The 13,733-nt window shown below is 36.5% G+C and overlaps 1 protein-coding gene across 2 annotated transcripts; it reads left to right on the top strand.

Moving 5' to 3' along the window:
• The first annotated feature begins 490 nt into the window (after positions 1-490).
• Positions 491-4,601, top strand: LOC114723861 (cytochrome P450 71D8-like). 2 transcript variants are annotated; one of them, XM_028910102.1, is made up of 3 exons: positions 491-507; positions 625-1,062; positions 3,660-4,601. In XM_028910102.1, exons 2-3 carry the CDS (start codon positions 841-843, stop codon positions 4,296-4,298), a joined length of 861 nt encoding a protein of 286 aa, XP_028765935.1. In that variant the 5' UTR covers positions 491-507; positions 625-840; the 3' UTR covers positions 4,299-4,601. The 2 variants fall into 2 exon arrangements, with proteins under 2 accessions (XP_028765935.1, XP_028765936.1); XM_028910103.1 differs by lacking the exons at positions 491-507; positions 625-1,062 and adding an exon at positions 3,271-3,456.
• The last annotated feature ends 9,132 nt before the right edge of the window (positions 4,602-13,733 follow it).

Here is a 13,733-nt window from a genome sequence, read left to right as displayed (position 1 = left end):
GAATCAGAAGTTGAAGCTTGAATTGAAGCTATAACCCATATGGGAATCCATATCTCTTTCTTGCTTCTTATTCCCTTCCTCTTAATATTATTGTTCCTGGGCTTACAAGGCCAAAGAATGATAAAGCTAAGATTCAAATCCCAGGGCCATGGAAAGCTTCCTGTTTTGGGAAACCTTCATCAGTTATTAGCAGCAGCAAGGTCGTCGCCTCCACACCATACCCTTCGAGAGCTATCTCTCAAGTACGGACCTCTCATGCACCTTCAAATTGGTGAGCTTTCTACAGTTGTTGTCTCATCCCCAGATATGGCCAAGCAGATCATGAAGACCCATGATCTTGCCTTTGTTCAGAGGCCTCAGATTTCCAGTGCCAAGATTTTTGCTTATGGATCAACTGACATAGCTTTTGCTCTTATGGTGATTATTGGAGACAGATGAAAAAAGCATGTATTTTAGAACTCTTAAGGCCAAGAAGGTCCAGTCATTTCCTATGTCCGACAAGATGAGGTACTGATCTTTTAATAAGATTACAATTTCTTTTTCGATACTCTAGCAGGATAATTAGATCGATAGTTATTATATTTCAGCATTAGTTTGAACCCTTTAAGCTTGTTATTGCATCAGGTGTCTAAGTTGATAGGGTCAGTTCGATCATCAGTAGGTTCGGTTGTTGATCTCACGGACAAGATTTACTCTTTGACAAGTGCTATAGTTACAAAGGTTGCTTTTGGCAACGAACAAGAAGAGCTTCTGCAACCACTCCATGCAGCAATAGAAGCGGGTGCGTATCATTTTCTTGATTTCTTCCCTTCACTGAAACATGTTCCTCTCATAACTGCGATGGAAGAAGCAAAGTTGGTGAAGATTCATAAGAAGATAGACAAGATTTTAGAGGATATTCTCAAGGAGAATCAGAAGAAGCAGATCAGAGCAGCAGGAGGAGGAGGCTGTGAGATTACTGGTTCTGGGGAAGAAAATCTTGTTCAGGTTCTCTTGCGAATCCAGCAAAGTGGAAGCCTTGATATCACAATCACAAATGACAACATCAAAGCTGTTATTTGGGTCAGTGCTCCTTATCTACTATGTTGATCTACCATAAAAGTTGATCCTTTTTTTTTAAAGAAATATGTGTGTCAGTGTATTTTGAGTCACACAAGGTAGCCAGTTCGCAGCTACATGGGTTTGATGATGCTTATGATCAATTTGTTTGGCATAATTACTGTAGGATATGTTCGTGTGCTGGAACGGATACTTCATCAACAACAACAGAGTGGGCTATGTTAGAAATGATGAGAAATCCTAAAGTGATGAAGAAGGCACAAACTGAGATAAGAAAAGCTTTAAAGGGAAAGAAAGTCATTCATGAAAGTGACATGGAACAGGTTAGTTACTTAAAATCAGTAATCAAAGAAACTCTGAGACTGCACCCTCCTGCTCCTTTGTTGGTGCCAAGGGAATGCAGAGAAAATTGCAAGATTAATGGCTTTGACATACCCATTAAAACTCAAGTTGTAGTAAATGTTTGGGCAATTGGAAGAGATCCAAGCCATTGGTATGATGCTGAGAGTTTTATACCAGAGAGGTTCCAAGGCGATTGTAATATTGATTTCAGAGGAACAAATTTTGAGTACATCCCTTTTGGAGCTGGAAGAAGAATGTGTCCAGGGATTTCATTTGGTTTAGCAAGCATTGAGCTTCCTCTGGCTAGTTTGCTGTACCACTTTGATTGGGAACTGCCATATGGAATGAAACCGGAGGATTTAGACTTGACTGAAATCATGGGCATTACCGCAAGAAGGAAGGCCAAGCTCTGCTTGATTCCAAAACTGTACAATATTGATCCTCTTTGTGACAGTTCTTGATGAAGTATTGTGCTCTGTGTGCGTAGGAAATGTGGAAATAATGTTATGTTGGACAATAACATAAAAAGCCTTTAATTTCTTTGCTAAGCAGAGTTCATGATAGATCAGCCTTTGTCCTTGAATGGGCCTGGGCGGTTTATTTCATGCCGTATCATTGGATTCCCTATAATGTATCCCCATGTATATCTAAGAGGCTTGTTTGAGCTCGCTTGCTTGAATTTTGATTACATTATGGAAGGTGAGTTATATATATACTCTTTCTAGTCCTTAATATAAGATCTAATTAGAAGTTGAATTTTATCTTGAATATAAGATATTAGTCCATTTTGTCTTCTAAATTTATAATTTATTTTTTAAAGTATCCCAATTGAGTATTTATATTAAGGGAGTTTCCATTCAAGAATAAATGATGATTAAAAATAATCTTTTAGGAAAATCAACTTGTTACACGTAACTAACTAAATTAATTTCATTAATGTATCCAAATTAGTTAACAACCCTTAATGGGTATTATTTTACTTTTCAAAACCACACTAGGAAAAAAGTTATGAAGTACAGATTTTGGGAGTAATGGTCTGGTAAAGCAGCCCAATATATAGAACCAATCCCTCGCAGGTGTGATATCGAAAGGGGAATTACAATTTTTTGCAGAAGCTACATTTTGTTATCCTTGAAGCAAATACAAGCCAAAATCAAAGTCGCCATAATGGTTTGGTTCACTCTGAAACATTGCTAATGGACCATAATCGTCGATTCTATATTCTATAGGATCAGTAGTCACTCCGGAAAGAATAGAACAAAATATAATGGCATATAAGAAAGTGTGCAACCACGTAAATTCTGCATCTCATTTCCGCATGCACGCCCAATTTTCTTTCCTGCTTTATATCTCCTTCTTCCTCTGGCTTCCCAAGCCAAAACGTAAAGCTAGGATTCAAATCCCCAGGGGTTGGCTCAAAGTATATATGTATCTGAAAATCGCTTTTGTCTCGACCATGAATCTGATAACATATGACGCAATCCTAGCAATGAGCCTGGTTAGTCCTCAAGTGTATGCATTCACAAGAGCACAAGCACAAGGAGGCGCGTACAAAATCCAAGTTTCATTGTCCGGGTTTGAATTCTGTATTTTGATTTTGTTTATTGTGATGACTTGAATCAATTTACTTTTATTTATCAACTAATTTAACTGTTTGGCTAGTTTCTAAAACAAAATCTATCCCGCCAAACTTATCTCATCATTGTCATCCTTTTAGGCGAAGCTTTTTTTTTTTTTTGTTATCTAAAAAAACAATTACTAATGGTTTAAGATTGCAATTAAATAAACCTACCACTTCTTACTTATAGGACAATGTTCGTTACTATTGGGCTATTAGACCATTGTTTAAATAAACCAAAGCTGGTGAAGATGCGCGATAATATAGGCAAAATTTTAGATGATATTATCAAGGAGAACCGGCAGAAGCAGATGAGAGCAGAAGGAGGCAAGAGTGCTTCGGAGGAAGAAAATCTTGTTCAGGTTCTTCTACGAATCCAGCGAAGTGAAAACCTTGACGTCCCAATCACAGCCGACAACATCAAAGCTGTTATTTGGGTTAGTACTCCTTACTTATATGTTGCTCTGCCGTTACATATCTAGGAAGAAATCAAATGCTTGTGTCTGCGCGAGACCGAAAGCAAGTCAATAATACCCAAGGCAGTTAGATCTAGAAAACGACAAAGCACCCAATTTAATTTTGAATCTAATGTATCTTCAGGTTTGATAATGTTAATGATCACTTTGTGTCGTCATTGCAGGATATATTCATTGGTGGAACCGATACTTCGGCAACAGTGCTGGAATGGGCCATGTCAGAAATGATGAAAAATCCTAAAGTGATGGAAAAGGCGCAAGCTGAGGTTAGAAACGTTTTCAAAGGGAAGAAAGTAATTCGTGATAGTGATATGATTCAACTTAGTTACTTAAAACTAGTGATCAAAGAAACTTTGAGGCTGTACCCGCCTGTTCCTTTGTTGGTTCCAAGAGAATGTAGAGAAACCAGCAAGATTAGTGGCTATGAAATACCCATCAAAACTCAAATTATAATAAATGCATGGGCACTTGGAAGAGATCCAAATTACTGGTACGATGCAGAGAGGTTTATACCAGAGAGGTTCCAAGGCAATGATTCTGATATTGATTTCAAAGGAACGAACTTTGAGTACATCCCTTTCGGAGCAGGAAGAAGAATGTGTCCGGGCATTTCATTTGGCTTAGCAAGCGTTGAGCTTCCTCTGGCTTGCTTACTCTACCACTTCGATTGGAAACTCCCACATGGGATGGAACCTGAGGATTTAGATATGACTGCGGCTGCTGCAATCACAAACAAAAGGAAGAACAATTTGTGTTTGATTGCCACACCATACAATACTGATTCTGTTATTGGCAGCTCCTAGTGAAAGCACGTACCCACCCACAATAGTAGTCTCTTGATCTCCTTGTTCTTTACTATCATGCGATGTGGGTATGGATTATATTTTGGATTTGGAACAATAACTTGTCCCCTTCAAAGATAGGTCAACAAAACGGAATCTTTACATATGTGTAAGAATGTTCGAAAATGCGTATGGTGAATCCTGAGGTTTTATTTAGTACTATGAACTGTTGTACTTAAATGGATCGAAGTTACCTGCCCTGTATCTCGGTCGATTATGTAAACTTGAAATCTGATACATGCTTCTTTTACTTTTGTTATCTAACGAGTTGATTGTGGTGTAATTTTGAGTGTTAAATAGTAGAAGGATTAATTGTAAATTTGACTACGTGAGTATAATAAACAATAGATGACTATTTTAAGAGGCGAAAGCGAAGCACAGGCTGCCACCACCAAGCCGTGATGTGGTTTTGACCACAGCTTATTGGACCATGATGAAGGCGATAGTGCTGCTAGCCAAAAGAAAGGGAGGCATGATAATTACTTCCCCTAAAGTTATCTATAATTAAGAAACAATTGAGTGCATCATATAAATCAAGTAACATAATTAGAAGTATGAGATTTAATTTCTTTTTTCAAAATACCCTCCACAGAGATTTATCCTTTATTGCTAACTTTTTATAATGTACAATCTTTTCTTTTCTTTTTTTCAAATTTGCTTATATAACTATCTAATTTTAATATGAATGATCTAGATTTGATGCTCATCCCTTCAAACTAAATCCAATGTTTTTCATCACGCAACAATTGTCCACCAATAACCCTTAAGCGCTAGAGCTCTCCTTCCATATGGGAAATAAGGATGGAGAACTTGGACACAAATTTTTCTTTTTACTTCCTAATTTCACACGCACAGATAGGGATTTGGCCGACCCACATAAAATTGAGCTTATTTATTTCTTGAAAAAATATGTATGGTATTATAATACTACCTCCGATCCTTAATATAAGACCCCATTTGACTTTTATATTGGTATTAAATATAAGATCCCAATCTATTTTATCTCTCATATTTACTCAATTTTTTTTCAAGATAGTCTTTCTAACAATTATAGTTTTAAACCAACATACTTGATTAGTAAGGATATTTTAAGAAAGACAATATTTATTTATTACAAATAACTAACTTAACTTTTTTTTTAATTTTCTCAAATTAGTCGACTGGCTCTTATAATTAGGAACGGAAGTAGTATTATTCTTGATATATACAATAAATTTTTAGTGTTTACATAAGTTTTTAACTCGAACCCATTCGTCCTAGATCAGCACATGTTAGCTTCAAGCAGAACCATGATCAGACAAGACATTGCGGTGGGCTTGTGACTTGGGCATCATCTCATAAGTGGGCTGCCTCCTCTCATCCAGATCAGGCCACAACTTCTTCACAATCTCATTTTGCTTCTGTTTGGGATACCGCCCTCTAACCGATAAGATTGCGTCGTTACTGCTACACAACGTAAATAAAAATAAAAAAAATTCAATTTCTCATTAGAAGAGGTACCCGTAAAGTGTCTGACAGTATCTCGAATATGATTAGTTTTAATATAAAGATATCTATTCGGAAAAAAAAATATCACCCTCTCCACTTATGCGCGATCCGTCAATTGCCATTTCCTTATGGGTGAGGCGTCTTGGCAGTCCATATCTCGGGATGTTTCAACCTTTGGTGATATTTACCTCGTAACCGTGAGGTTTTGGCTTGTTCTCATAAATTTATTGAAATAATCTATACATTTTTAATCTTGTTTTATATTTTAATTTAAATCTACTAAAACCGAAAATGTATATTCTTATCAGTACCTTCATTTTTCTTTTCTATTATTAGCATAATTATTGACTTTGATTTTGACATAATGCTTTGAAGACCCTCACCATTTTTCCTTTGATGAGCACCCTCACCATTTTTTTGGGGTGCAACTTGGACCCTCTTTATTGTCATATTTTTCACTTCTCATTCTATTTCTTCATGGCCATTTCATACTCTCTAAATATGAATTTATTCTAGACTATTTTGTGATTTATTTCAGTAGCTTAAAATATTTTGTAGTAAATCTAAATAATAACCCTAGATATACTTTCCACATGAATTTAAATGGAATTTTAGACCTTAGGAAGAGGAGTAAGAATATCATTAATAATTCAATCTTAAGTGAATTGATAAAAAATATAAAATATTTTTATTTGAACTATATTTTGTAAAAAAATAATTTTTATGAAAATATTAACAAAAATGTGAGTGGGCAAAAAAATAACAAGCACCAATCACAGTCGGTCGTCGCATTAATCATTGTCGGCATTTGCTTGTTTTTTTCTGTTATTGAATGGCAAATGACGACTGCTCTTGCTTTCCATCTAAAACCTGTCTCTTTCTTTTTTTAATCACATCGATCGGTTGCTTCTTTTGACGTCTGTTTCTGCACTAAAGAATCTAGGCACACTCGAAACCACAATTTTAAGGAGATAAGAAATCTGAACCTGTTTCATTAGTGGCCACATGTTTATCCGATATTATTCTCATATATATTCACTCACTGCTACACACAAACATACAGAAATATATACTCACACACTACAAAAAAATATGTTAATTCTAACGGTTAGAGTGTTACATTTCTAACGGTTTTAACCGCAACAAATAAAATTTGTAGCGGTTAAGGAAACCGCTAGAAAAACAGGTGCAAGAAAAAATTTCTAGCGGTTATCGCAACCGCTACACATCATGGTCAAAACGACAGAAAATTTCTAGCGGTTCCTAACCGCTAGAAAATATCTGAAGGAGACACATTCCTAGCGGTTACAAAACCGCTAGAAAATTTTTCCGGGAAAAAATTTCTAGCGGACCTGCTAAACGAAATCCATTTTGCCGGGAATTAAATAATTTCAGTAGCGCGCGAAAATTACTAGCGGTTATAGAACCGCTAGAAATGTTTGGGAAATTAAATTTTCCCGCCAATTGAATTTTAGGAATGGCGGGAAAAACTTTTCTAGCGGTTTTGAACCGCTAGAAATTTTGGCGCAAAATTTAAATTTGACGAAATATTTCTAGTGGTTCTGAACTGCTAGAAATGTTTACCGTGCCAGAAAAAAAAATTTATGGTTTTTCATATTATAATTTTAAAAACCATTAAATAAATTATTTTGAAGAATTTTTGTTAATTTGTATAATTAGTTATATGTTACATTTTATATATTCAAATTTTGTAATAAAAAATATGTAATTAAATTACGAATGTGTCAAAAGAAGTGAATTTAATTTAATAAGATAATTTAATTGAATATTTAATAAGATAGTTGAATTGAAGATGATATATTTTGGAATATTAAACCTATAGTATTAGGTTGATAAGTATTTGAATCAGTTGAGGAGGGCATGACAAATGTGGAGAAGAAAAATCTGAAAGGAAAGGAGAAATAAATATGTTAGTAAATTTTAAATAAAACAAATAAAAGATACAATGAATTATAAAATAAAATTCACTTACCATAGAGTAAAGAGAAAAAAACCACAATATGAGATAGTAAGAAAAAAGAGAGAATTATGAAGAAGAATAGGAGAGGAAGGAAAAGAGATGGAGTGAATGAATGTAGAGAAGATATGGTATTTATAGAGATCAGCGACACATTTGTAGCGGTGTTTTTGTAGCGTTTTATTACATTTTGTAGCTGTTATTCATTTTCTAGCGTATATGTAAGCGCTAGTAATTCGTAGCGGTTATATATGTAGCGGTTATTAACCGCTAAAAATTTAGTATTTTTTATTTTTAAAATCTGAACGAATTTTAATTTACAGATATGTATTTTGTAGCGGTTAATAACCGCTACAAATTACAATTTCGTGAAAATACATTGGTAGCGGTTAATAACCGCTACAAATTACAATTTCGTGGAAAAATTTGTAGCGGTTATTAACCGCTACAAATGAAAAATTTTTTATTTTTAAAAAAACTGTACGAATTTTAATTTATACATATGTATTTATGGACGAAAAATTTGTTAAATAATTTATTTTGGATGCTGCTACTCTCCATCATCATTCGGCCTGAAAGGACACATTTTAAAAAAATTTGTTAAATTTATGTTGTATTTGGAAAAAATTAGTAATTAGTAGTTAATTATTTAAATAATTTAAGAAAAGACGTGTACCTGATAAGTGGCAAATTATCATCTCCTTGAGGAAAGAAGTCTTCAAAATTCGAGGGTTGGAAGGGTTCACTGTCGTAAATAATGTCACCATCACCCATATCGTAAAGATCCCGTGGCTTGAGGTGAACGACCATATTCCAGTCTTTATGTTTCTCGTCCTCGACATAGTAAATTTGGTGTGCCTCAGAAGCAAGGATATATGGCTCATCATCTTCAGATGCCCCCGTATGAATAAGTCTAGAGAAATTGACTGAGGTGATGCCCAAATGGTCAGTAGCGAGTCCCCGTGAAGTTGTCGTATTTGCCCAGGAGCATTTGAACAGTGTCACGGTGAAAAGCTGGTAAGTCAACTCAATAATGTCAATTAGCTTTCCATAGTAAGTGACGCCTCCAAAGCGCATATCGCCATCACTACTGCTAGCATAACATCTCGTTCCGAATGTCCCGCAAACTCCAGAGTTTTGTGTGAGCAATCCCTGATCACGTCCAACCGTACAGAACTTGAAGCCGTTGACATTGTACGCGGTAAACCTTCGTGCATGGTCTAACGAACCGAGAGAAAGAGCTCTGAATTCATCTGTGTATGGGCTGTTGTCATTACGTATCCGACGTGTAAACCAACTGGGAAACTCTTTGTGGACTCTTTTATCAATGTCAGCAGAACGCGCACGGCCCCGTAGCTGACGCCTGAGATAACTCCTAAACTCACTATAGTAAAGTGTAATTTGTTTAGAAGAGTCAGTAAGAAACAAATATAAAGTGTAAAAGCTAGTGAGCTTATATGATATATATACTTACTGCATGAAGGGTTCAACTTGGCTGCAATTTATCAAAACATGTCTGTGTGCCTGGAGTTTCTCTGTAGGAGTGAGTCTGAAGAATTCATATCCTCCAACTGGTTTCCCAACAGGAGGAAATAAAGTTGACGTGGAAGGACCGGGAGGAGAATCATCTACGCGACGCGGGCGGTTTAAAAGATGTCTCCATGTCATCAAAGTACCTCGAACAAAAAGTTAGGACCTCATCTCCGGAATAACCTTCTGCTATTGACCCCTCAGGCCATGCCTTATTCCTAACATATGATTTTAATTTTCCCAAGTACCTGTAAGTTAAAATTGCATTAATAATTACGAGTTAAAATTGCATCAAACGCTTTCCACGCCTCCGAGTCTCGTGGGTGCCTTAACCTACCATCTAGGTTTTCCTCAGTCGCGTGCCACCTCATGTGCTGAGCCATTTTTGATGACATATACATTCTTTGCAACCGTGGTTTCAAAGGAAAGTATCTAAGAAAATAATATATTAAAAATTTAAAATACCGAATATTTAAGTACTAAATATTGACTCAATTTAAGAAAATTGATGACATAATCAATTGTTTTAAGAATTTCAAATATCGAATATTTTTAGAGACGGAACAAGTAACACGCTGTAATAATTTGTACCTGAGAATTTTGGCCGGTTTCTTCTTTTGCTTCTTGCCCTTCCGTACCGACTTATAGCGTGACGTCTTGCATCTCGTACAAATCTCTTTGTTGGCATCATCTCCCCAGTATAGCATACAGTCGTTTGGGCATGCATCTATCTTCTTATAGTTCAAGCCAAGCTTGTTAATAATCTTTTTTGCTTCGTAAAAAGACGGAGGGAATTCAGCTTGGGGGAAAGCATCTCCCAGTAATTCCAGCAACATAGACATCGCCTTGTCAGTCATACCGCACAAGCATTTGATGTGATACAGCCTCACCAAGAATGACAACTTTGAATACTTTGTACACCCAGAATAAAGAGGCTTGTCAGCTTCGGTCATGAGGTCAAAAAATTCCCGAGCAGTTTCGTTTCTTAGAAACTCCGGTTGAGGTCCCTCTACTTCATCTTCGTTGGGATTCGAGCTTTCGTGAACACCAAAAGCATCACGCACAGCATCATTCACGGCATCGGCTTCATCCACTCGAACTCCCATCCGTGAAACTATTGGCACTGACTCAGCACCCATATCTAGCCGTTCCCCATGTAGTTGCCAAAATACGTACTCTCGCGGAAAAGGCTTAAAGATTAAATGTTCCCTAACAATATCTTTGGGATGCCACTTTTTGAAATTACATTTAGGACAGGGACACTGAATCTTACCATTTACGGCAGCATTGGCGAAAGCAAAATCCAAGAAATAGTTTAGACCAGCCAAGTATTGCGGAGTCGACCGGTGCAAGTTGATCCACAACCTATCCATGACTAATAATGCTCAAATTTCGTGAAAATATGACACAGAGCTCAAAGAGAAGTTAAAATGGAATTCAGTTGAAGTGCTTCAGCTTATAAAGGAGGCTGGTGGAACGGTCATTTTTTGTAGCGGTTACAAAACCGCTACAAATTTGTAGCGGTTTTAACGGAAATTTTCAATTTCCAGCGGTTATTAACCGCTAGAAATTCTAAATATTGGTTACAAACCGATAGAAATTTCTAGCGGTTTAACGGGAATTTTGTCTCCATCGGTTTTGAATTTTCTAGCGGTTATAAAACCGCTAGAAAATTAGGTAAAATTTGCTAATTTTCTAGCGGTTCTGGTGAACCGCTAGAAAATTGGAAATGTTTCTAGCGGTTCCTGTGAACCGCTAGAAAATTATCAAATTTTCTAGCGGTTCACAATAAAACCGCTACAAAATATGGTTAAAATCCAGTTGAATTTTCTAACGGTTTTTGAACCGCTACAAACGCTATTATTTTTAAATATTAAATAGAAATACCGCACAATAAATTAATAACATTACGAAAATAAATATTTATTAAATTAATAAATGATTATAGAATTATTTTGATTAATTAACATGTTTAACGTGTTTAATAAATTGTAATGTTGATGTTGTAATAAATAAATAAATATTTCAATATTAATTAGTACTTGACATAAATAAAATTATAGAAATAAATCAATAAAGTAAACAAATAAATATAAAATTTAGATAAATATCTAAATAGTATATAAAACCGTAAAATCAAGATTCTAATAAAATCCCATACAATGAAAGCAAATCATGGGTGGGGGGCAGAAGCAGCATCATCGTGATCATCCTCTGCTGAATCCTTCGGCTGGGGGTGGGCAGGCCGCTGAACCTGCTGGGACTGGACTGGCGGATGGGGGGTAGGGGCGGGACTGGTGGCATGTGTAGGTCGGGGATGTCAGGAACCGAGATGTTTGGAGCTATACTGACCACCACATGACGCAGAGCCGTAGCAGCTGCCAAGAGCTGGTCAAGCTGCGTCTGGAGCTGACGATCACGCTCCACGATTCTGGCCTCGAACTCTTGTCTGAGCTCCTCTCGCAATTCCTCTGAGGATGAGGAACCCGGCCGCTTCGCACTCGCATGAGAGCTCCCAGCAGTATATGAAGGGCCAGCGCCACTTGAGCGGGGCAACCTAGTCGGTGTAGGTCCAAGTCCAAGCCCGCTAACTCGACTAGGGTGCTGCGGCCGGCCACGACCCGCTAAAAGTGAGGCGGTGGGATCCAAGGCAGACCCCTGAGACTCACGCAACTCAGAATTGACCTGAGTCATCCGTGCCTACCAAAATTAATATAAAGAAGTTAATTATAATATAATAATATCTACACTGTGATATTATATTAATATTTAATTTATTACTTACCGCTATCTCCTCAACCTCATCCGACGCACGCCCGTCTCGGGGTCTATACACCATCGGCCACATCTCGCCATAAGTGGGCGTGTATCCCTGCTCCTGCTGCGTCTTTTCCCTCTGTAAATGAAATCAAAGAAATAATTAGTTACAAATTAAATACATCTACATATTTAATAAATTTATTTCAAGTACTCACAATCTCGTCATAAGTGATCGCAAAGCTCCTGGATCCAGCCCTATGACGTATCGTCTGATGCCTGACGCTCCTAGCATTTCTCCTAGAAAGAGCCTGAAGCAAAATGTAAAAAAATTAAATTAAATGAGTCAAGTCGGATAAAAAATAAAGAAATTATAATTAATACAATATTATCATACCATCTGGTCAGCCGTCATCCTAAAATAGACGTAATTGGACCAGTCTTGGTCCGGGACTCCACCAGGTACATCTGCCAGTATCTCCTGGAGGGGCCTCGTCCCGTCACCTTTCTTCTCCCTCCACAGGTCGGCCCTCCTGTTCTTCCATGCCATCCCAAGCCTCTTGATCGTGTCAGCCCTCAACTCCTCCCCCAGAATAAATTTACTCTATGATTAAAATAATAAATTAACTAAATAACAAATTATAAACAAATAATTAAGCAATTTCAATAATCAAAAACAAATAATTAGTTTTTAACTAATTTAACAATATTATAAATAAAATATAAATTAATCAAAAACAAATAATAATTAAACAATTAAGTAATTTAAATGAAAAAATATTTTTACTCAACTAAATTTAAAATTATTATAAGTAATAAATTAATGAAATCAATAACAAATTATTTTCATTTAACTACTTTTAAATAATTTAAATAAAAAATATATATTCATTTAACTACTTTTAAAAATATTATAAATAACAAACAAATTAAATAAATAAAAAATTATAATCAAACAATTAAATTATTTGAAAACAAAATATATAATCATTTATTTAAATTAAAAAAATTATAAATAACAATTTTATATTACCTTCATCATTTCCCAGCCTTGCTGCTTCTTGTCTGAGGTGATCTTCTTCCAGTCCTGCACGTAGATGGGGAACAGCGTCCACTGCTGACCAAGGAGGCGCACGTACTTGTTGTACAACTGGCCACCTTTCTTCGTCGGTTGGCCCAACTCATTGAGCGGCACAACCACTCGTCCGCCCGTCATCATAGACAGCTCTCTGACTGTCAGCCTCCGATAGGACCTGTTCCCCTCAGTGTCTGCAAAATTTAATTAAGAAATAAATTATATATCAATAAATTAATACAATTTCTATATAAATTAAATACTGATCAAAACTTTAAAAGGTTAAATAAATACTTACCGACAAATTCCACCTCATAACCAGCCTGACGTCTCGGAGCAGGACGCTGTGCAGCCTGGGGATACTCATTCCCCTGATCCTGCTCCTCCTGCTCCTCCTCCTCCTCCTCCTCGTCAGCAGCATCAGCATCAGCATGGGGTTACTCATCCCCAGTAAAATGAGCCTCCTCAGTCCGCTCAACATCATCCTGCTCCATAAAACTGAGGATATCCTCCTCGCTGAGATCGTAGTCATGAATGCTGAGGAATGGCTCACCAGCATCATGATGAA

This window comes from Neltuma alba, unplaced genomic scaffold (assembly GCF_004799145.2).
Source record: "Neltuma alba isolate B1F8T4 unplaced genomic scaffold, ASM479914v2 tig00012158_pilon, whole genome shotgun sequence".
Classification (NCBI taxonomy): Eukaryota; Viridiplantae; Streptophyta; class Magnoliopsida; order Fabales; family Fabaceae; genus Neltuma; species Neltuma alba.
Note: the sequence above shows the minus strand (reverse complement) of the source record. Positions and strands in the feature narration are given on the sequence as shown.

What these genes read in the sequence shown, in the direction of transcription:
- LOC114723861 (XM_028910102.1), top strand. Translation starts at nt 841, where the DNA reads ATGGAAGAAGCAAAGTTGGTGAAGATTCATAAGAAGATAGACAAGATT. An exon ending in ACATCAAAGCTGTTATTTGG is followed by an intron (nt 1,063 to 3,659) that starts GTCAGTGCTCCT and finishes TCGTCATTGCAG; the next exon opens with GATATATTCATTGGTGGAAC.